The sequence below is a fragment of the Pseudophryne corroboree genome, chromosome 1, assembly GCF_028390025.1.
Source record: "Pseudophryne corroboree isolate aPseCor3 chromosome 1, aPseCor3.hap2, whole genome shotgun sequence".
Lineage (NCBI taxonomy): Eukaryota > Metazoa > Chordata > Amphibia > Anura > Myobatrachidae > Pseudophryne > Pseudophryne corroboree.
This window is the reverse complement of record NC_086444.1, coordinates 625,801,018-625,815,917: the sequence shown is the minus strand read 5'-3', so window position 1 is coordinate 625,815,917 and position 14,900 is coordinate 625,801,018. Positions and strand designations below refer to the sequence as shown.

Sequence of the window (14,900 nt, the reverse complement as noted above, 5' to 3'; positions counted from 1 at the left end):
ATCTGCACAATGTGCAGGCTCCGTCTGGGCCCCCTCCTCTCTAGCCGGCAGCGCAGAGACTCTGGGCACTAGGGCACCTAGGGGACGCTAGCACTGCCCAGAGTCTAGGGCACATACGCAGATCTCCAAGCTGCACTATTCTCCTAGTGATTTCTGCAGCGCTGCTGCTGTGTCGCAGGACTCCGGGGGGTATTAAACATAATGGGTGCAGGGTGTGCAGTGGGGGCCCGTGTACACCACACACACTGCACCCACTATAAATATGCCAGTGGCTATGATAAAATACTGGTAGGATGGTTTATGATATTGGTGAACGACAATATAGAGGTATCAGTAAATCACAGTAAAGCATTTGTTAGAAACATGTTTTAAAAACAAACTTTGTAAAAACACATTTTGTTACTGTAACACATAAAAATGTATAAAATAATTTTAGACATAAAATATAAAGTATATTTACAAAGCAGTAGATTTGGAATATAGAAATTTAAAGCATCACAAATATGAAGGGTATTTGTTCTTTTTGAGTTGAAATCTGCTGAGAAGCAGCTAATTGCCAACCTGCCACATGGTAAATATACCTCAAAACCACAGTTCGTACATTCAGTGTTGCTAAATACAGTATATGTAGTGTCTGTAAATTCCATGTAGCCTTTAACACTTGAGTCTACAATTAATGAGATAATATTAACAGAACACTGAAATGAGAATCAGCCTTGCCTACCTGCTTCACTCTCAGATGTTTCATTGAAGTCCCTTTGAAAGGTAACAGCTGATGATGACCTCTTCATCCTCTGCAGGGTGACATTTGAGGACTGTTGCCCAGATAGCACAATGTTTCCACGAGACGCTACCTCATAGTGGAGAGTGAAATTACATGGACAGGTGGACTTCAAGGCAATCCGGGCATCCTCACCCACCTGCCATCAGAAGAGGTGAAACAAGTGACAAGACTCATACTGCACTTTATCTTCCTGTACATTTCCAAATCCGCTCTCAAGACAGCAACGACAGGAGTGTCATCTTGCATAAAGCAATAGTACAATATGGATCAACTAGTTATCAGTCGGTCAAAATGACAGAACAACATAACAGTAATGTCAGCGCCGGCGGCCTGATCGGAGCAACACTTGAAATGCTCCGTCAGTTGCCATCTAGTGGCCGCTGGGGCACAAAACACTTGAATTCTCCCCGTAGAGGTGAGGAGCAGTGTTAGACTTTTATTATATAGGATAACTCATAAACATACATAGGATAAATCTCTGGTTCCAGGAAAAAATAAACTCCTGGATGAGAATTAGTTATTACAGGTTGAGTATCCCATATCCAAATATTCCGAAATACGGAATATTCCGAAATACGGACTTTTTTGAGTGAGAGTGAGATAGTGAAACCTTGTTTTTTGATGGCTCAATATACACAATCTTTGTTTAATACACAAAGTTATTAAAATTATTGTATTAAATTACCTTCAGGCTGTGTGTATAAGGTGTATATGAAACATAAATGAATTGTGTGAATGTAGACACACTTTGTTTAATGCACAAAGTTATAAAAAATATTGGCTAAAATTACCTCCAGGCTGTGTGTATAAGGTGTATATGTAACATAAATGCATTCTGTGCTTAGATTTAGGTCCCATCACCATGATATCTCATTATGGTATGCAATTATTCCAAAATACGGAAAAATCCCATATCCAAAATACCTCTGATCCCAAGCATTTTGGATAAGGGATACTCAACCTGTATTAGTTTAAGTGAAATTTGGTGGCTGGAATAATGAAATAATACTGGCACAACTCTAATGACAAAGTAGACAATTGTTAGGTTTTTATCTATTTATATACTGTATAACACTATTTTGTGATTGAAAAGGGCAATCACAGTTGTTCATTTACCATACTATGCATTTTCCTCTGAACTTAATACCTACAACATACTTTGACAATATACAATGAGGAAGCACATCATAGTACTACTACTCCCCAGCCACATAAGACAGAGATAACAGAACCAATTACTAATTTTCCATTTAAATCTGAGCTGTCCTTTTCCTCCTAGCTCACATAGCGATGTTTAGAAAGAAATCAGCTAACCATTTTAATATATTTCTATAACGATTTTACTTTGTACCTTATGTTTTGGCTTACTTTTAGTGTATTATGTTTTTGTACAACTCAACATACATAACCCATACATAAGGCCCTTTAGATACATAAGGCCAGGGTCAGATTTAGGGTCATATCACCCCTAGGCACAAGAAATGGCCACCACCCACTGCCCTATATTATTATTTGCATTGTTTGGTTACAAGCCCTCATTTGTCAATTGTCACTTTAATATAATAAAACAAGCAATGATTTATTACAGTAATAAGATAAGCATCCTAGTGTTACCCTCCAGCAAGTGACACCCCTAGGCACAGGCAGAGGCGGAAGAACTCATGGGGCCGGAGCCGGGCCAGTGATCGCAAAATACGCGCTATGGCGCGTTTTTACGCGCTACGGGCAGTGAGGGACTCGGATTTTAAAAGTGAGCAGGGCCCGCAGGACGCGCTGTTTTTTGCTGACCGCCGACTCACAGCCAATAGAAATCCCCAAGCCCTGCCTCACCAGCCAATAGCCGCCGGCAGCTTGTCAACATCCAATCGCTGCCGGCAGCGTCTCCCAATCCAAGCGCCACCTGAGACGTCGGTCCCTCCTCCCTGCGCTGCCTCCAACCCATTGCATGTGCTGGTGGCAACCGTGTGGGTCATCACGATGACAGGCGTATGGAAGATGCAGGAGGGAGCCGAGGAGAAGGAGAGGAGGGCCTTCACCACGGGCAGCCCGGTGGGTCTGCTGCAGAGAAGATGAGCTGTGGCCGAGCGGGACATGTCAGTGCGGTCGGGCACCACGACCGCAAACTATGAGGAGGTCAGAGCGCTGCGACCTGGGGGAATGGCACTGATAAATCTTTAGTTTCACTTTCCTATATGCATTTAATAACATGGCCAACACCTGCACATTATACCTGTGAGGGCGCAGGCAGCAAAGTAGGTGCGCTTCCTGTTACACTGCATCTTTTTCCCCCAGCGTCCGTTCCACTATCAACTACTAGTGCACACATCCTGTTCCCTGCTACCACTACTGCACCTATCTTACCCCCTGCTACCACTACTGCACCTATCTTACCCCCTGCTACCACTACTGCACCCATCCTGCCCCCCTGCTACCACTACTGCACCTATCTTACCCCCTGCTACCACTACTGCACCTATCTTACCCCCTGCTACCACTACTGCACCTATCTTACCCCCTGCTACCACTACTGCACCTATCTTACCCCCTGCTACCACTACTGCACCCATCCTGCCCCCCTGCTACCACTACTGCACCTATCTTACCCCCTGCTACCACTACTGCACCTATCTTACCCCCTGCTACCACTACTGCACCTATCTTACCCCCTGCTACCACTACTGCACCTATCTTACCCCCTGCTACCACTACTGCACCCATCCTGCCCCCCTGCTACCACTACTGCACCTATCTTACCCCCTGCTACCACTACCCCCTGCTACCACTACTGCACCTATCTTACCCCCTGCTACCACTACTGCACCTATCTTACCCCCTGCTACCACTACTGCACCTATCTTACCCCCTGCTGCCACTACTGCACCTATCTTACCCCCTGCTACCACTACTGCACCCATCCTGCCCCCCTGCTACCACTACTGCACCTATCTTACCCCCTGCTACCACTACCCCCTGCTACCACTACTGCACCTATCCTACCCCCTACCACTACTGCACCCATCCTGCCCCCTGCTACCACCACTACTGCACCTATCTTACCCCCTGCTACCACTACTGCACCTATCCTACCCCCTACTGCACCCATCCTGCCCCATGCTACCACCACTACTTCACCAATCCTGCCCCCTACCACTACTGCACCTATCTTACCCCCTGCTACCACTACTGCACCTATCTTACCCCCTGCTACCACTACTGCACCTATCCTACCCCCTACCACTACTGCACCCATCCTGCCCCCCTGCTACCACCACTACTGCACCCATCCTGCCCCCTGCTACCACCACTACTGCACCTATCTTACCCCCTGCTACCACTACTGCACCTATCCTACCCCCTACTGCACCCATCCTGCCCCATGCTACCACCACTACTTCACCAATCCTGCCCCCTACCACTACTGCACCTATCTTACCCCCTGCTACCACTACTGCACCTATCCTACCCCCTACTGCACCCATCCTGCCCCATGCTACCACCACTACTTCACCAATCCTGCCCCCTACCACTACTGCACCTATCTTACCCCCTGCTACCACTACTGCACCCATCCTACCCCCTACCACTGCTGCACCTATCTTACCCCCTGCTACCACTACTGCACCTATCCTACCCCCTACTGCACCCATCCTAAACCCTACTGCACCCATCCTGCCCCCTGCTACCACCACTACTGCACCCATCCTGCCCCCTACCACTACTGCACCTATCTTACCCACTGCTACCCCTACTGCACCCATCCTGCCCCCTGCTACCACTACTGCACCTACCCTACCCCCTACTACTACTGCACCCATCCTGCCCCTGCTACCACCATTATTGCTCCCATCCTGCTACCAGTACTGCACCTATCATACCCCCTACGACTACTGCACCCATCCTGCCCCCTGCTACCACTACTGCTCCCATCCTGCTACCAGTACTGCACCTAACCTACCCCCTTCCACCTCTACTGCACCCATTCTATTCCACATACCCACACAGTGCCCATTATAAACACCCCCATACCCACACAGTGCTCATTATTCACAATGCCCAGTATACACACCCCCATAGTGACCATCATACGCACACCCATACCACACAGCGCCCATCATACGCACACCCAGACCACACAGCGCCCATCATACGCACACCCATACCACACAGCGCCCATCATACGCACACCCATACCACACAGCGCCCATCATACGCACACCCATACCACACAGCGCCCATCATACGCACACCCATACCACACAGCGCCCATCATACGCACACCCATACCACACAGCGCCCATCATACACACACCCATACCACACAGCGCCCATCACACGAACACCCCTATACCACACAGTGCCCATTATACACACTTACAATGCTCATCGCACCCTCTATACCCACACACTGGCCATCATACGCACCACCCATACCCACACAGTGCTCATTATACACCCCCCCCCCCCCCCAGCGCCTAGCATATGGGTACTCCATACCCACAGTGCCCATAATACATCCCCCCATACACAGTGACCAGCAAACATAAACTCCCATATCCACACACAGTGCTCAGCATAGACACAACTGCCACACCCACACAGTGCTCAGCATACACGCAAACAATCCCCAAACCAAAGCAGTGCCCAGCATACGCACACACCTCGTGTTATAGCGGTAGGGCTTCAACAAGGACACAGAGAAGCTGATCTTAAAAGTTGACGGGGAGCAGGACTCGCCGAATCCTGTGTACTGATGCCTCCGTACACCTAACACTGCCTACAGCACTTCCTGCACCTAACCCCCCATTTGCCCCGCAATACTGCCATAACTGCTATCTACCATGTGGGGTGGTCTAATGCTATGTGGGGAGGCATAAGGGGAGCTCAAAAGCATACATTGCTATGGGACCCAGAAACTGTGAAGTAGGACCCCAATTTTTTAAAGTGAGGGGTCCCCGGGACCCACAATTTTTTCTGCTCAGCGCGATCACTGGGCCCTAAGCAAGATATCAGTTTGGGAACCCCCCTCCCTCAATTGCATGCAATTTCATTCTGAATTTTGTGCAGTTACCATAGGGAGGCATGCACAGTATGACCCAAGCATTTGAAGACTGAAAATAACGACCGCTTGCATCCAATGCCACTGCATCGTACACCTCAGGCCCTATATACAGTATATCACTATGCTACCTACCCACACTACATCCCTGCACTAAATCACTGAGCTACCTCCCTACACTGTATCACTATGCTACATCTGCTCACTATATCACCACGCTACCTCCCCACACTACATCCCACAACTATATCACTGCACAAACTCCCCCACTATATCACTGTTCTACATCCCCACAGTATATCAGTACACTGCCTCTCCACACTACAGTACATCACTATGCTACTTCCACACACTACATCCCTGCATTAGATCACTACGCTACCTCCCCACACTACATAACTGTTCTTCATCCCCACACTATATCAGTATACTACTTCCACATACTACATCTCTACACTATATCACTGCACAACCTCCCCACACTACATCATTATGCTATTTCCCCACATTACATCCTGATACTATATTACTGCATAGAGGAAGGCAGTCTCAGACATGAATTATGTTAGGGAAGAGGAAATTGAGGGAGAGATGGAGGGAGTGAGAGAGAGAGGGCGGGGTGTACTAAGGGAAAATGCCGTAAAACCCCCGTTTTCAGGGGTTTTACCGCATTTTCAAATGTACTAAGACCCCACCGCCGGGTTTACGCTGCCGGGGGTATCGCCATCTTTTGATACCCTATAGAAGCCAATGGGCTTCTTACCGCCACTGCATCCCGCCGCCGACCTGCGCCGCTCACCACGACTAAGACTGAGAAAGTGAGACGGGGAGACAGAGAAAGAAAGAGACGCGAAGATGGAGAGAGAGACACAGAGACACAGAGAAGGGAGAGATGGAGGGACATTGGGAATGGAGAGAGGGAGACGGGGAGAGGGGGGCAGAAGAAGAGAGAGGGAAGAAGAGAGGGGGAGAATGAGAGACAGAGAGACGAGCGAGAGAGGGGGTCAAGGTAGAGAGAGTGCGCAAGTGAGAGGGCAGAGGGAGTGAGAGGGGGGGCAAGGGGAAGAGAGAGGACATAGACAAAAAGGGAGAGTAGTACTCTAGCATTTTTTCCTACCTGGCCACTGTGGCTTGTACAATCTGGGGCTGATTCTGCACGTGGAGATGGCCAGTGAATGCCTCTTCTTCCCTCCCACTGACTTTTGGCACCGGGGACGTCAGGGGAGGGGGGGGGGTGGCGGAGTTGGTGGAATATAAGTATGAAAGGGGAGTGAGGAGCTGAGAGAGCCTGTATTATTGCATATTGGGGGGGGGGGCTGAGATAGCAGCTCCTCCTCCCTCTCTGTCTGGGCAGTCCCACAGGGCCTGCATTATTGAATATAGGGGAGAAACAGAGAGAGTCCCCTCCTCCCCATCGGAAGGGCACTCTGTGCACATCAGCAGCAGCACAACGTCTGGGAGTATGAGGAGGAGACGCTCGAGAGGCGAGGGGAGGAGATGAGAGATCATCCCTCCTTACCCTTCACATTCTGAAGCAGGCACATCTGTGGGGCAGATGCGCTTGAGACGGGAGAAGAGGGAAGAACGGCCTCTCCTCCCTCTCAGGTTGGGACCCGATTATGCGCTGCCGCTGTGTTACTGTTGGCGGGCAGCGCGGCTGCTGGCAGCGGCATACAAGGAGTCAGTGTGAGCCCCTTCACAGTGCCGGGGCTCTTGGTGCAATGCACCGGTTGCACCAGCGCTAGTTCGGCCACGGACTACAGCAGCTCTTGCTGCTGTATTATGCTCCACTGTCCTCGCAACCCACTCCGGACCCCCTCCTCGCATCCACCGCGGACCGCAGCCTACAGGGAGACCTATGGTTTTAAGCAGAAGCATCCAGCAGGGGTGGGGGAGTTGCTGGCGTCCGCAGTCGACGTGGGAGCGGGGGTGTCACCATCGGCTGTTGTTCGTCTAGCAGGGGTCAGTGCGAATGTGACACCGCCCGTGGCTGTGGAAGGGGTCAGATGCATGCGCTATGGTGACATACACAGAGACACAGCATCAGTTCTAAGCAGGAGCGGAGGAGGGTGGCGGGTGGCATTATCATTGTGGAGCAGTAGCAAATTTACTGCTAGGCAGTTCGGCACTGGACGGGCCTGCAGGGACACGTCGGGCCCTAAGCAGCTGCTTTGGTTGCCTAGCGGTAAATTCGCTCCTGGGCACATGCCTGATGGGAAATTCAGCACTGATCAGGGATGATTCCCAGTTGGATACATCTCTTTCAAGTACACAAATAGTGAGTTTTAGCGGGTGTGGGTTGATAGTTAGACAGTCAATAGATAGACACCACATGTTAGACAGACATTAGGTCGACAGGGTCAAAAGGTCGATATGAAAAAGGTAGACAGTACAAAAGGTCGACAGGGTCAAAAGGTCGACATGAAAATGGTAGACACAAAAAAGGTAGACACCATGTTTTCTGCATTTTTGTGGTTTGTGTGGGTAGTTTTGTCATCTGGGACCCCCAGTTGTAGAAAGGCATACCCTCGCGGGGCTCGCTTTGCTCGCCACGATTCAGGCTCGGTGGCTCGCGGTGCTCGCCACAAGGTTTGTGGCCAACTCTATGCCGTCATGGATAGAGAAGGTATGAAATAGTCCAAAAACATGTTAATTTTTTTTTTAATTGTCTTTTTTATGTCGACCATTTCATGTCGACCTTTTGACCCTGTCGACCTTTTGTACTGCCTACCTTTTTCGTGTCGACCTTTTGACCCTGTCGACCTTATGTCTGTCTAACATATGGGGCCAAATGTAATAGAGTTAGTTCCAGAAAGTGAGAGATTTGGTAAGGTTTTGCAGTTTTTTTAAAAGTGGCAATCATTTACACAGCAAGATCAGCCTGGTTTTGCAGTGTAAATGATTGCCACTTTAAATAAAACTGAAAAACCTTACCAAATCTCTCACTTTCTGGAACTCTCAATCTATTACATTTGGCCCATGGTGTCTATCTATTGACTGTCTAACTAGACACTGTCTATCTATCAACCGGATACCATTTCCGCACACTACATATGCAGAGAAGGGGTGGTCTTCTGTATGCCGAATGTCGAGATACCGGCGCACAGTATACCGACAAGTATTCTCCCTCGTGGGGGTTCACGACCCCCTTGGAGGGAGAATAAAATAGTGTGGCGCGCGTAGCGCGCCACCGTGCCCGTAGCGTGGCGAGCGCAGCGAGCCCGCAAGGGGCTCCTTTGCGCTCGCCACGCTGTCGGTATGCCGGCGGTCGGGCTCCCGGCGCCGGTATGCTGGTCGCCGGGAGCCCGAGCGCCGGCATACCATACTACACCCCAGAGAAGAAAATGTATGCATTTTTGCAATTCTCTGCTGATTTCTTAGTCAGACAGATCTTAGCTGGATCTATGGCCCTCATTCCAAGTTGATCGCTCGCTAGCTACTTTTAGCAGCCGCGCAAACGCATAGTCGCCGCCCACGGGGGAGTGTATTTTCGCTTTGCAAGAGTGCGAACGCCTGTGCAGCCGAGCTGTGCAAAAACATTTTGTGCAGTTTCTGAGTAGGTCTGGACTTACTCAGCCCTTGCAATCACTTCAGTCTTTTTGGTCCCGGAATTGACGTCAGACACCCACCCAGCAAACGAGTGGACACGCCTGCATTTTTCCAAACACTCCCAGAAAACAGTCAGTTGCCACCCACAAACAGTAGCGGATCTTGCCACGAGCAAGCAGGACTTTTGCCCGGGGCGCCGCCTTCCAGAGGGCGCCGCACCATGGCAAGATCCGCTACTGCTGTGCCCCCCGCTGCCCGCTGTAACCCCCGCCGCCCCGCTGGTTCCCCGCTGTGAAGGGAACTAGACGCTACGCGTCTTGTTTCCCTTCGTGGAGAGGACCTTTGCTGTGCGGTGCGCGATGACGTCATCGCGCACCGCACAGCATTGTGGGACTGACACAGACGCTAGGGGTCATAATTGACCTCTAGTGTCTGTCTATGCCAGATCCGAGGAGAGGAGCGGCGCCGGCGGAGGTCTGCAGCGGTCGGGAGCGGGGATAGTTGTTTTTTTCAGCGGCGCTACTGTACTGTACAGGGAGTGTAACCGGCCACGCCCCCTATATGAAGCCACGCCCATATTTCACGCCCAGGGCGCCAAAAGGGCAAGAACCGGCCCTGCCCACAAACGCCCTCTTCCTTTCAATCTCCTTGCGATCGCCCATGCAAATGGATTCTTCGTTAAATCCATAGCTCAGCAACGGTCTGCTTTTACCCGAACGACGCACCTGCGCATTGCGGTGCATATGCATGCGCAGTAGAGACCTGATTGCTGCGCTGCGAAAAACGTCAGTGAGCGATCAACTCGGAATGACCCCCTATATGCGTGAAATGGGTGTTTCATGGTAAGAACTGGGCAGTGATAATGTGATAGCACGGATCTGTGCTGTCTTGTGCGAGTGTCATGGCGAGGGAGTGTGTGTGTAGCTAGAGTTCTGTGCTATTTTAAATTGTGCATACAGAGAACTGAAGCCTGTTTCAGACAGCCCTCTTGCACCTACTGTGTAGCTTGGGGCTGGTGCAGTTACTAATGGTGAGGGTTACGGATGTGAGCAAAGCGGCTTCCTGTTTGCAGCTGCAAGGAACCTCGCATTAGCTCTACATAAACTTTACTAGTATAAGGTAGTTAATCTGGCTTCTGCAGCATCGCACAAACACAGCTACTTTGCATCCCACTAAAAATCAGCCCGATAGCTGATAGACTGACAGCAAAGTACACTCACATTTTTTTCAATGTTTGTTACTCTACAGCAGTGGTTCTCAAACTCGGTCCTCAGGACCCCACACAGTGCATGTTTTGCAGGTAACCCAGCAGGTGCACTGGTGTATTAATTACTGACACATTTTAAAAGGTCCAAAGGTGGATTTAATTATGTCACTTGTGATTCTGTGAGGAGACCTGCAAAACATGCACCGTGTGGGGTCCGGAGGACCGAGTTTGAGAACCTGTGCTCTATAGTTAATCATAGAATGGTCAAATTCTCCCTGATTCTACAATGCTACAGGAAACTCTTAGCACCAGTAGCAGATTTTACCTATGGGCTGCAGGACTGCATGCCCTCCCAGGGAAAATCCGCCACCCAGCTCAGTGTCAGTGAACCAGATACAGTCCGTGACTGCACTGTCTTCACTGTGACTTGTAGTGACTGAAGTCCTATCTGTCAGTCACACACACACACACACACACGAGGGGTTACCTCCCTCCGGGACTGCCAGACTGGGCTGCTTTCATGCAACCCAATCCCAATCCAGCTTTTATGGGCTGCAGTCAGTGCAGTCTATAGAAGCCAGAGGTTTGCGCATGCACAGCGCACTGTGGAGCCATCACATGCACCGATCCCGGCACCTACCAAAGCCATTGCACATGTGCCGGGACCCGGGGCTGTCTGTCTTCTCTCCTCTCCAGGGACTGGAGTAGCAGCAGCCCCCCTACCAAACGTTAAGTAGCAGCTGACTCTACTTAGCACTGTATAAATAATGTATAAAATAAAGGATACAATTAATAACAGTATTCTCCTAGTACTCACCTGCAATGGTTTTTCGGGTGGCTGAATCAAGAGGTGGCATTTACTTGGAGAATACCAGCTACTTATGGACAAGTAGTTGGGCAAATACTGCTCTTTTGTGGATTTTCCATCTATTGCTATCACCTTGGACTTTGAAAAAGATGAAAATAAGGTCAGCAGCATACAAGCAGAAGAAAAAAAAATATTTAAATAAATGAAAGAATAAACAATTAAATAATATATGAACATACAGAGCTATCAAACGTACCTCTAGCCATACATACTGGGCAACTGTTGGGATAGATGGTATTTGGAATTCGACCAAGCCATTCTGGGACACAAGCTCACTGGTATACACGTTGTCTTTGGGGGTGAGTTCAGCTTTGATTCGCACAGTAACCCCATCTGCAGGACTTCCATCTGGATATGTGACGTCAACCTAATCAGAAAAAGGGCAAGGCAACTTGGAGTTGATATAAACAAGCAATGCAAGCCTCCGGAGTCTTGATATTGGAATGATAAAGCTTTTGATATGCAAGCTTCTAGCGATCCCATTACCACGCTCATAAGACACATAAGGGGACATGTACTAAGCAGTGATAAAAGGGAGACGTGAGCCAGTGGAGAAGCTGCCAATGGCAACCAATCAGCTGTTCTGTATACTTTTATAGTAAGCAAATTATAAATGTTACGTCAATGCTGATTGGTTGCCATGGGCAACTTCTCCACTGGCTCACTTCTCCACTTTTATTACTGCTTGGTACATGTTCCCGATAATCTCTTTCAGTTTAGAAGCAGTAATGCCAGCAGGGGAGATTTCACTCATTCTACTTAAAGCAAGAATGAATAGAGCTGATGGATTGTTGGACCCAATGGGAACAACAAAGTATGTGCTTCAATACACATGAGAAACATTCAATGTTATGCTTTAGAAACCATACACGCACCGGATTGTTGGCAATAACATTGTCTCCTTTGGACAACCTGCTGTGACAATATTGATATATGTAAAAAGGAGACCCTCTGTGTAATTGGCACATCTGCATAGTCATAACTTACTTTCCCTTGGTAAGGCAGGCCTGGCTTGAACTGTTTGCGGGTATCTTTGGTATATTTGATATCAATTAGCTGTTTCTGTACTGGGGTGGCGTCATCAAAAGTGACCTGCTTGCTGCCATCTACAGCAGTCACAGTCGCCCAAATATTCACTGTCCCTCGAAAATGCTCTGAGAAGTCTACCGGCATCATATCCCTGGCACAGATGTCAAACACAGATGAACCGTAAATCTGCAATTGGCAAAGGGTAAAAATGAGAAAATTCCTGAGTTTCTTCATGCAGATACTGTATGTAAAATGCATTCACTCAATATATATATATATATATATATATATATATATAAATATAATTTTTTTTATTTTATTTTTTAGACTTTAATACACCTATTTAACTCAACTGTGGCTTAAGGTGTCTGATTTATTTTTACTCTTCCTACCTGACTTTACATTTATCAGCTGCTTAATGTATTTTGAAATCAGGTCATGTGAGAGCCCCACCATTCTGTCAGTGAGGTAAGCAAGAACGAGCAGAAAGAAAGCAGTATATTTTAAATAATAACAAAAAAAGGTGAGACAAATGTAATGCATAGGTTTGATATTAAAATGTAATTACAAAGAGAACATAACACAATATATATAGTAATAATAATATAGGATCTGATAAAATGTACCAATATTAGTTGCAGCATAAAAATGTTTGAGCATTTCAAACATGTTGGATTTTGCCAATCCCCCAACCCAGGCATCAGGAGAATGGGAAATAACCTGAGTACTCTCCTGATATATGGGCACTTTTAGCCTTATTGTTGGAGTTTATTTTGGCAAAATATTTGGTCTGACTAATGCCTGTCTCTGTTATGGTGGGAAAGGGAGAAATAAAGCAAGATCCATTATAGAGAAGACTTGGAACAAGAGCCATTCCTACCAGACTCAGAGACAGATTTATTAAGCCTGGTGAAGTGATAAAGTGGGAGGTGATAAAGGACCAGCCAATCAGCTCCTAACTTCCATGTCACAGGCTGGGTTTGAAAAATGACAGGAGCTGACTGGCTGGAGCATTATCACCTTCCACTTTATCACTTCACCAGGCTTGATAAATCTGCCTCTTAAGGACAGACGCTAAACAAACAAAGATAAATGTTATTCGGAGTACCACAAATGCATTTACTGTAGTGTCATAAGAGGTACACATGGTCTTACCTCCATGGTTTTGAGCACCTGGTGTCCTATCTCATGCCTATAATACCCTACACCAGTCACTGTCATGTTGATAGTCAGTAATCCACTCACAGGCTTTCCAAATGTGTACCTGAAATAGTAGATATATTGATGTAAGGGATCAGACATCTTGTAAAAGCAGGCTTAGGCCTAAACAGAAGTTACTGGGTGACATAGGGGCCCATTTATCAATGATCACATCTGCAATGCAATCTAGGCCCGATATTAGCGTTCGGCAGCATGTCCCCCGCTAGCGATGTTGTCTGTCAGCCCTGCATGTAGGGCCAAGCGAGGATGACGCTGTCGATGCGCAGGAACGCACATCGTCAGCGACATAACGGGTACACAGTAGACGATGTGCCTACATATCATCTAGTGTGTACCCAGCTATACAGTGCCATATTCTACCTAGTCAGTCTCTCAGTTAAACTGCAGGTGATGTGTTGTGTTACAATCAATTACAAATCTTTCCCTGTGGCAATCTCTGCCTGTCACACTCTTCCTCAGCTGTGGCTAGCACTGACATAGAACCATTCCTTAGTGGCTTCTCTCCCTTCCATATACATCTGAAAATAGCTTAGTTTGGAACTGAGAGGAGGTCTATAACCATATCTCCCAACTGTTTCAATTTTCACAGAACAGTCCCAAAAAACAGGTATGGTTATAGCTCTCCTCTCAGTTCCAAACTAAGCTATGTTCAGATGACTCACGGTGGGGAGGCATGTGGGAGGCTCCTGTCACTCATCAAGTTGCTTCTCTGCATGCACACAGTGTCTGTTTATGGGAGGCAGAGAGGCTGGAGGCATGGCCAGCAGCTCACAGAGCCCTCTTTCTGCGTCGGTGTGCTGAAATGTCCCTCCTTGCCCATTGACAACGTTGGAAGGTATGCTATAACAATATATTGATGTCTTTAGAATTATTTACATAGAAGGCATATCTCTGCTTGTCGCTGCTACCTCAGAAGAGTCCTCCCTCTCAATGCAGGCTCCTGTACTCAGCCCACTCCCTCGGGCTGATGCACTCGTCATATCTGCCTCAGGTGCGAGACAGTTCCATTCTGCCCTCACAGACAGTCTGGTAGTTCCTAACCACTCCCCCACAGCTGAAGCAGTTGGAAGGCAGAGAAGGGGCAGGAGTCTGGTACATGACTACCCTGCTCCTCAGATAAAAAATGTATCATAATTGGAAATCTTGACAATGAAGTGATACCCCATTATGGGGGTATCGCGTCATT

At 48.2% G+C, this 14,900-nt stretch overlaps 1 protein-coding gene across 2 annotated transcripts in view; it reads right to left on the bottom strand.

Annotated features, from left to right (window-relative positions):
* CPAMD8 (C3 and PZP like alpha-2-macroglobulin domain containing 8) overlaps positions 1 to 14,900 on the bottom strand; it is a 300,356-nt gene that overhangs the window by 155,582 nt on the left and 129,874 nt on the right. For both annotated transcript variants that reach the window (XM_063914497.1, XM_063914498.1), the window contains exons 10-14: positions 13,649 to 13,757; positions 12,452 to 12,679; positions 11,661 to 11,831; positions 11,414 to 11,542; positions 725 to 920 (exon numbers count right to left, since the gene is read on the bottom strand). In XM_063914497.1, the coding sequence (XP_063770567.1) occupies positions 725 to 920; positions 11,414 to 11,542; positions 11,661 to 11,831; positions 12,452 to 12,679; positions 13,649 to 13,757 (833 nt within the window). The remainder of the gene's footprint in view (positions 1 to 724; positions 921 to 11,413; positions 11,543 to 11,660; positions 11,832 to 12,451; positions 12,680 to 13,648; positions 13,758 to 14,900) is intronic.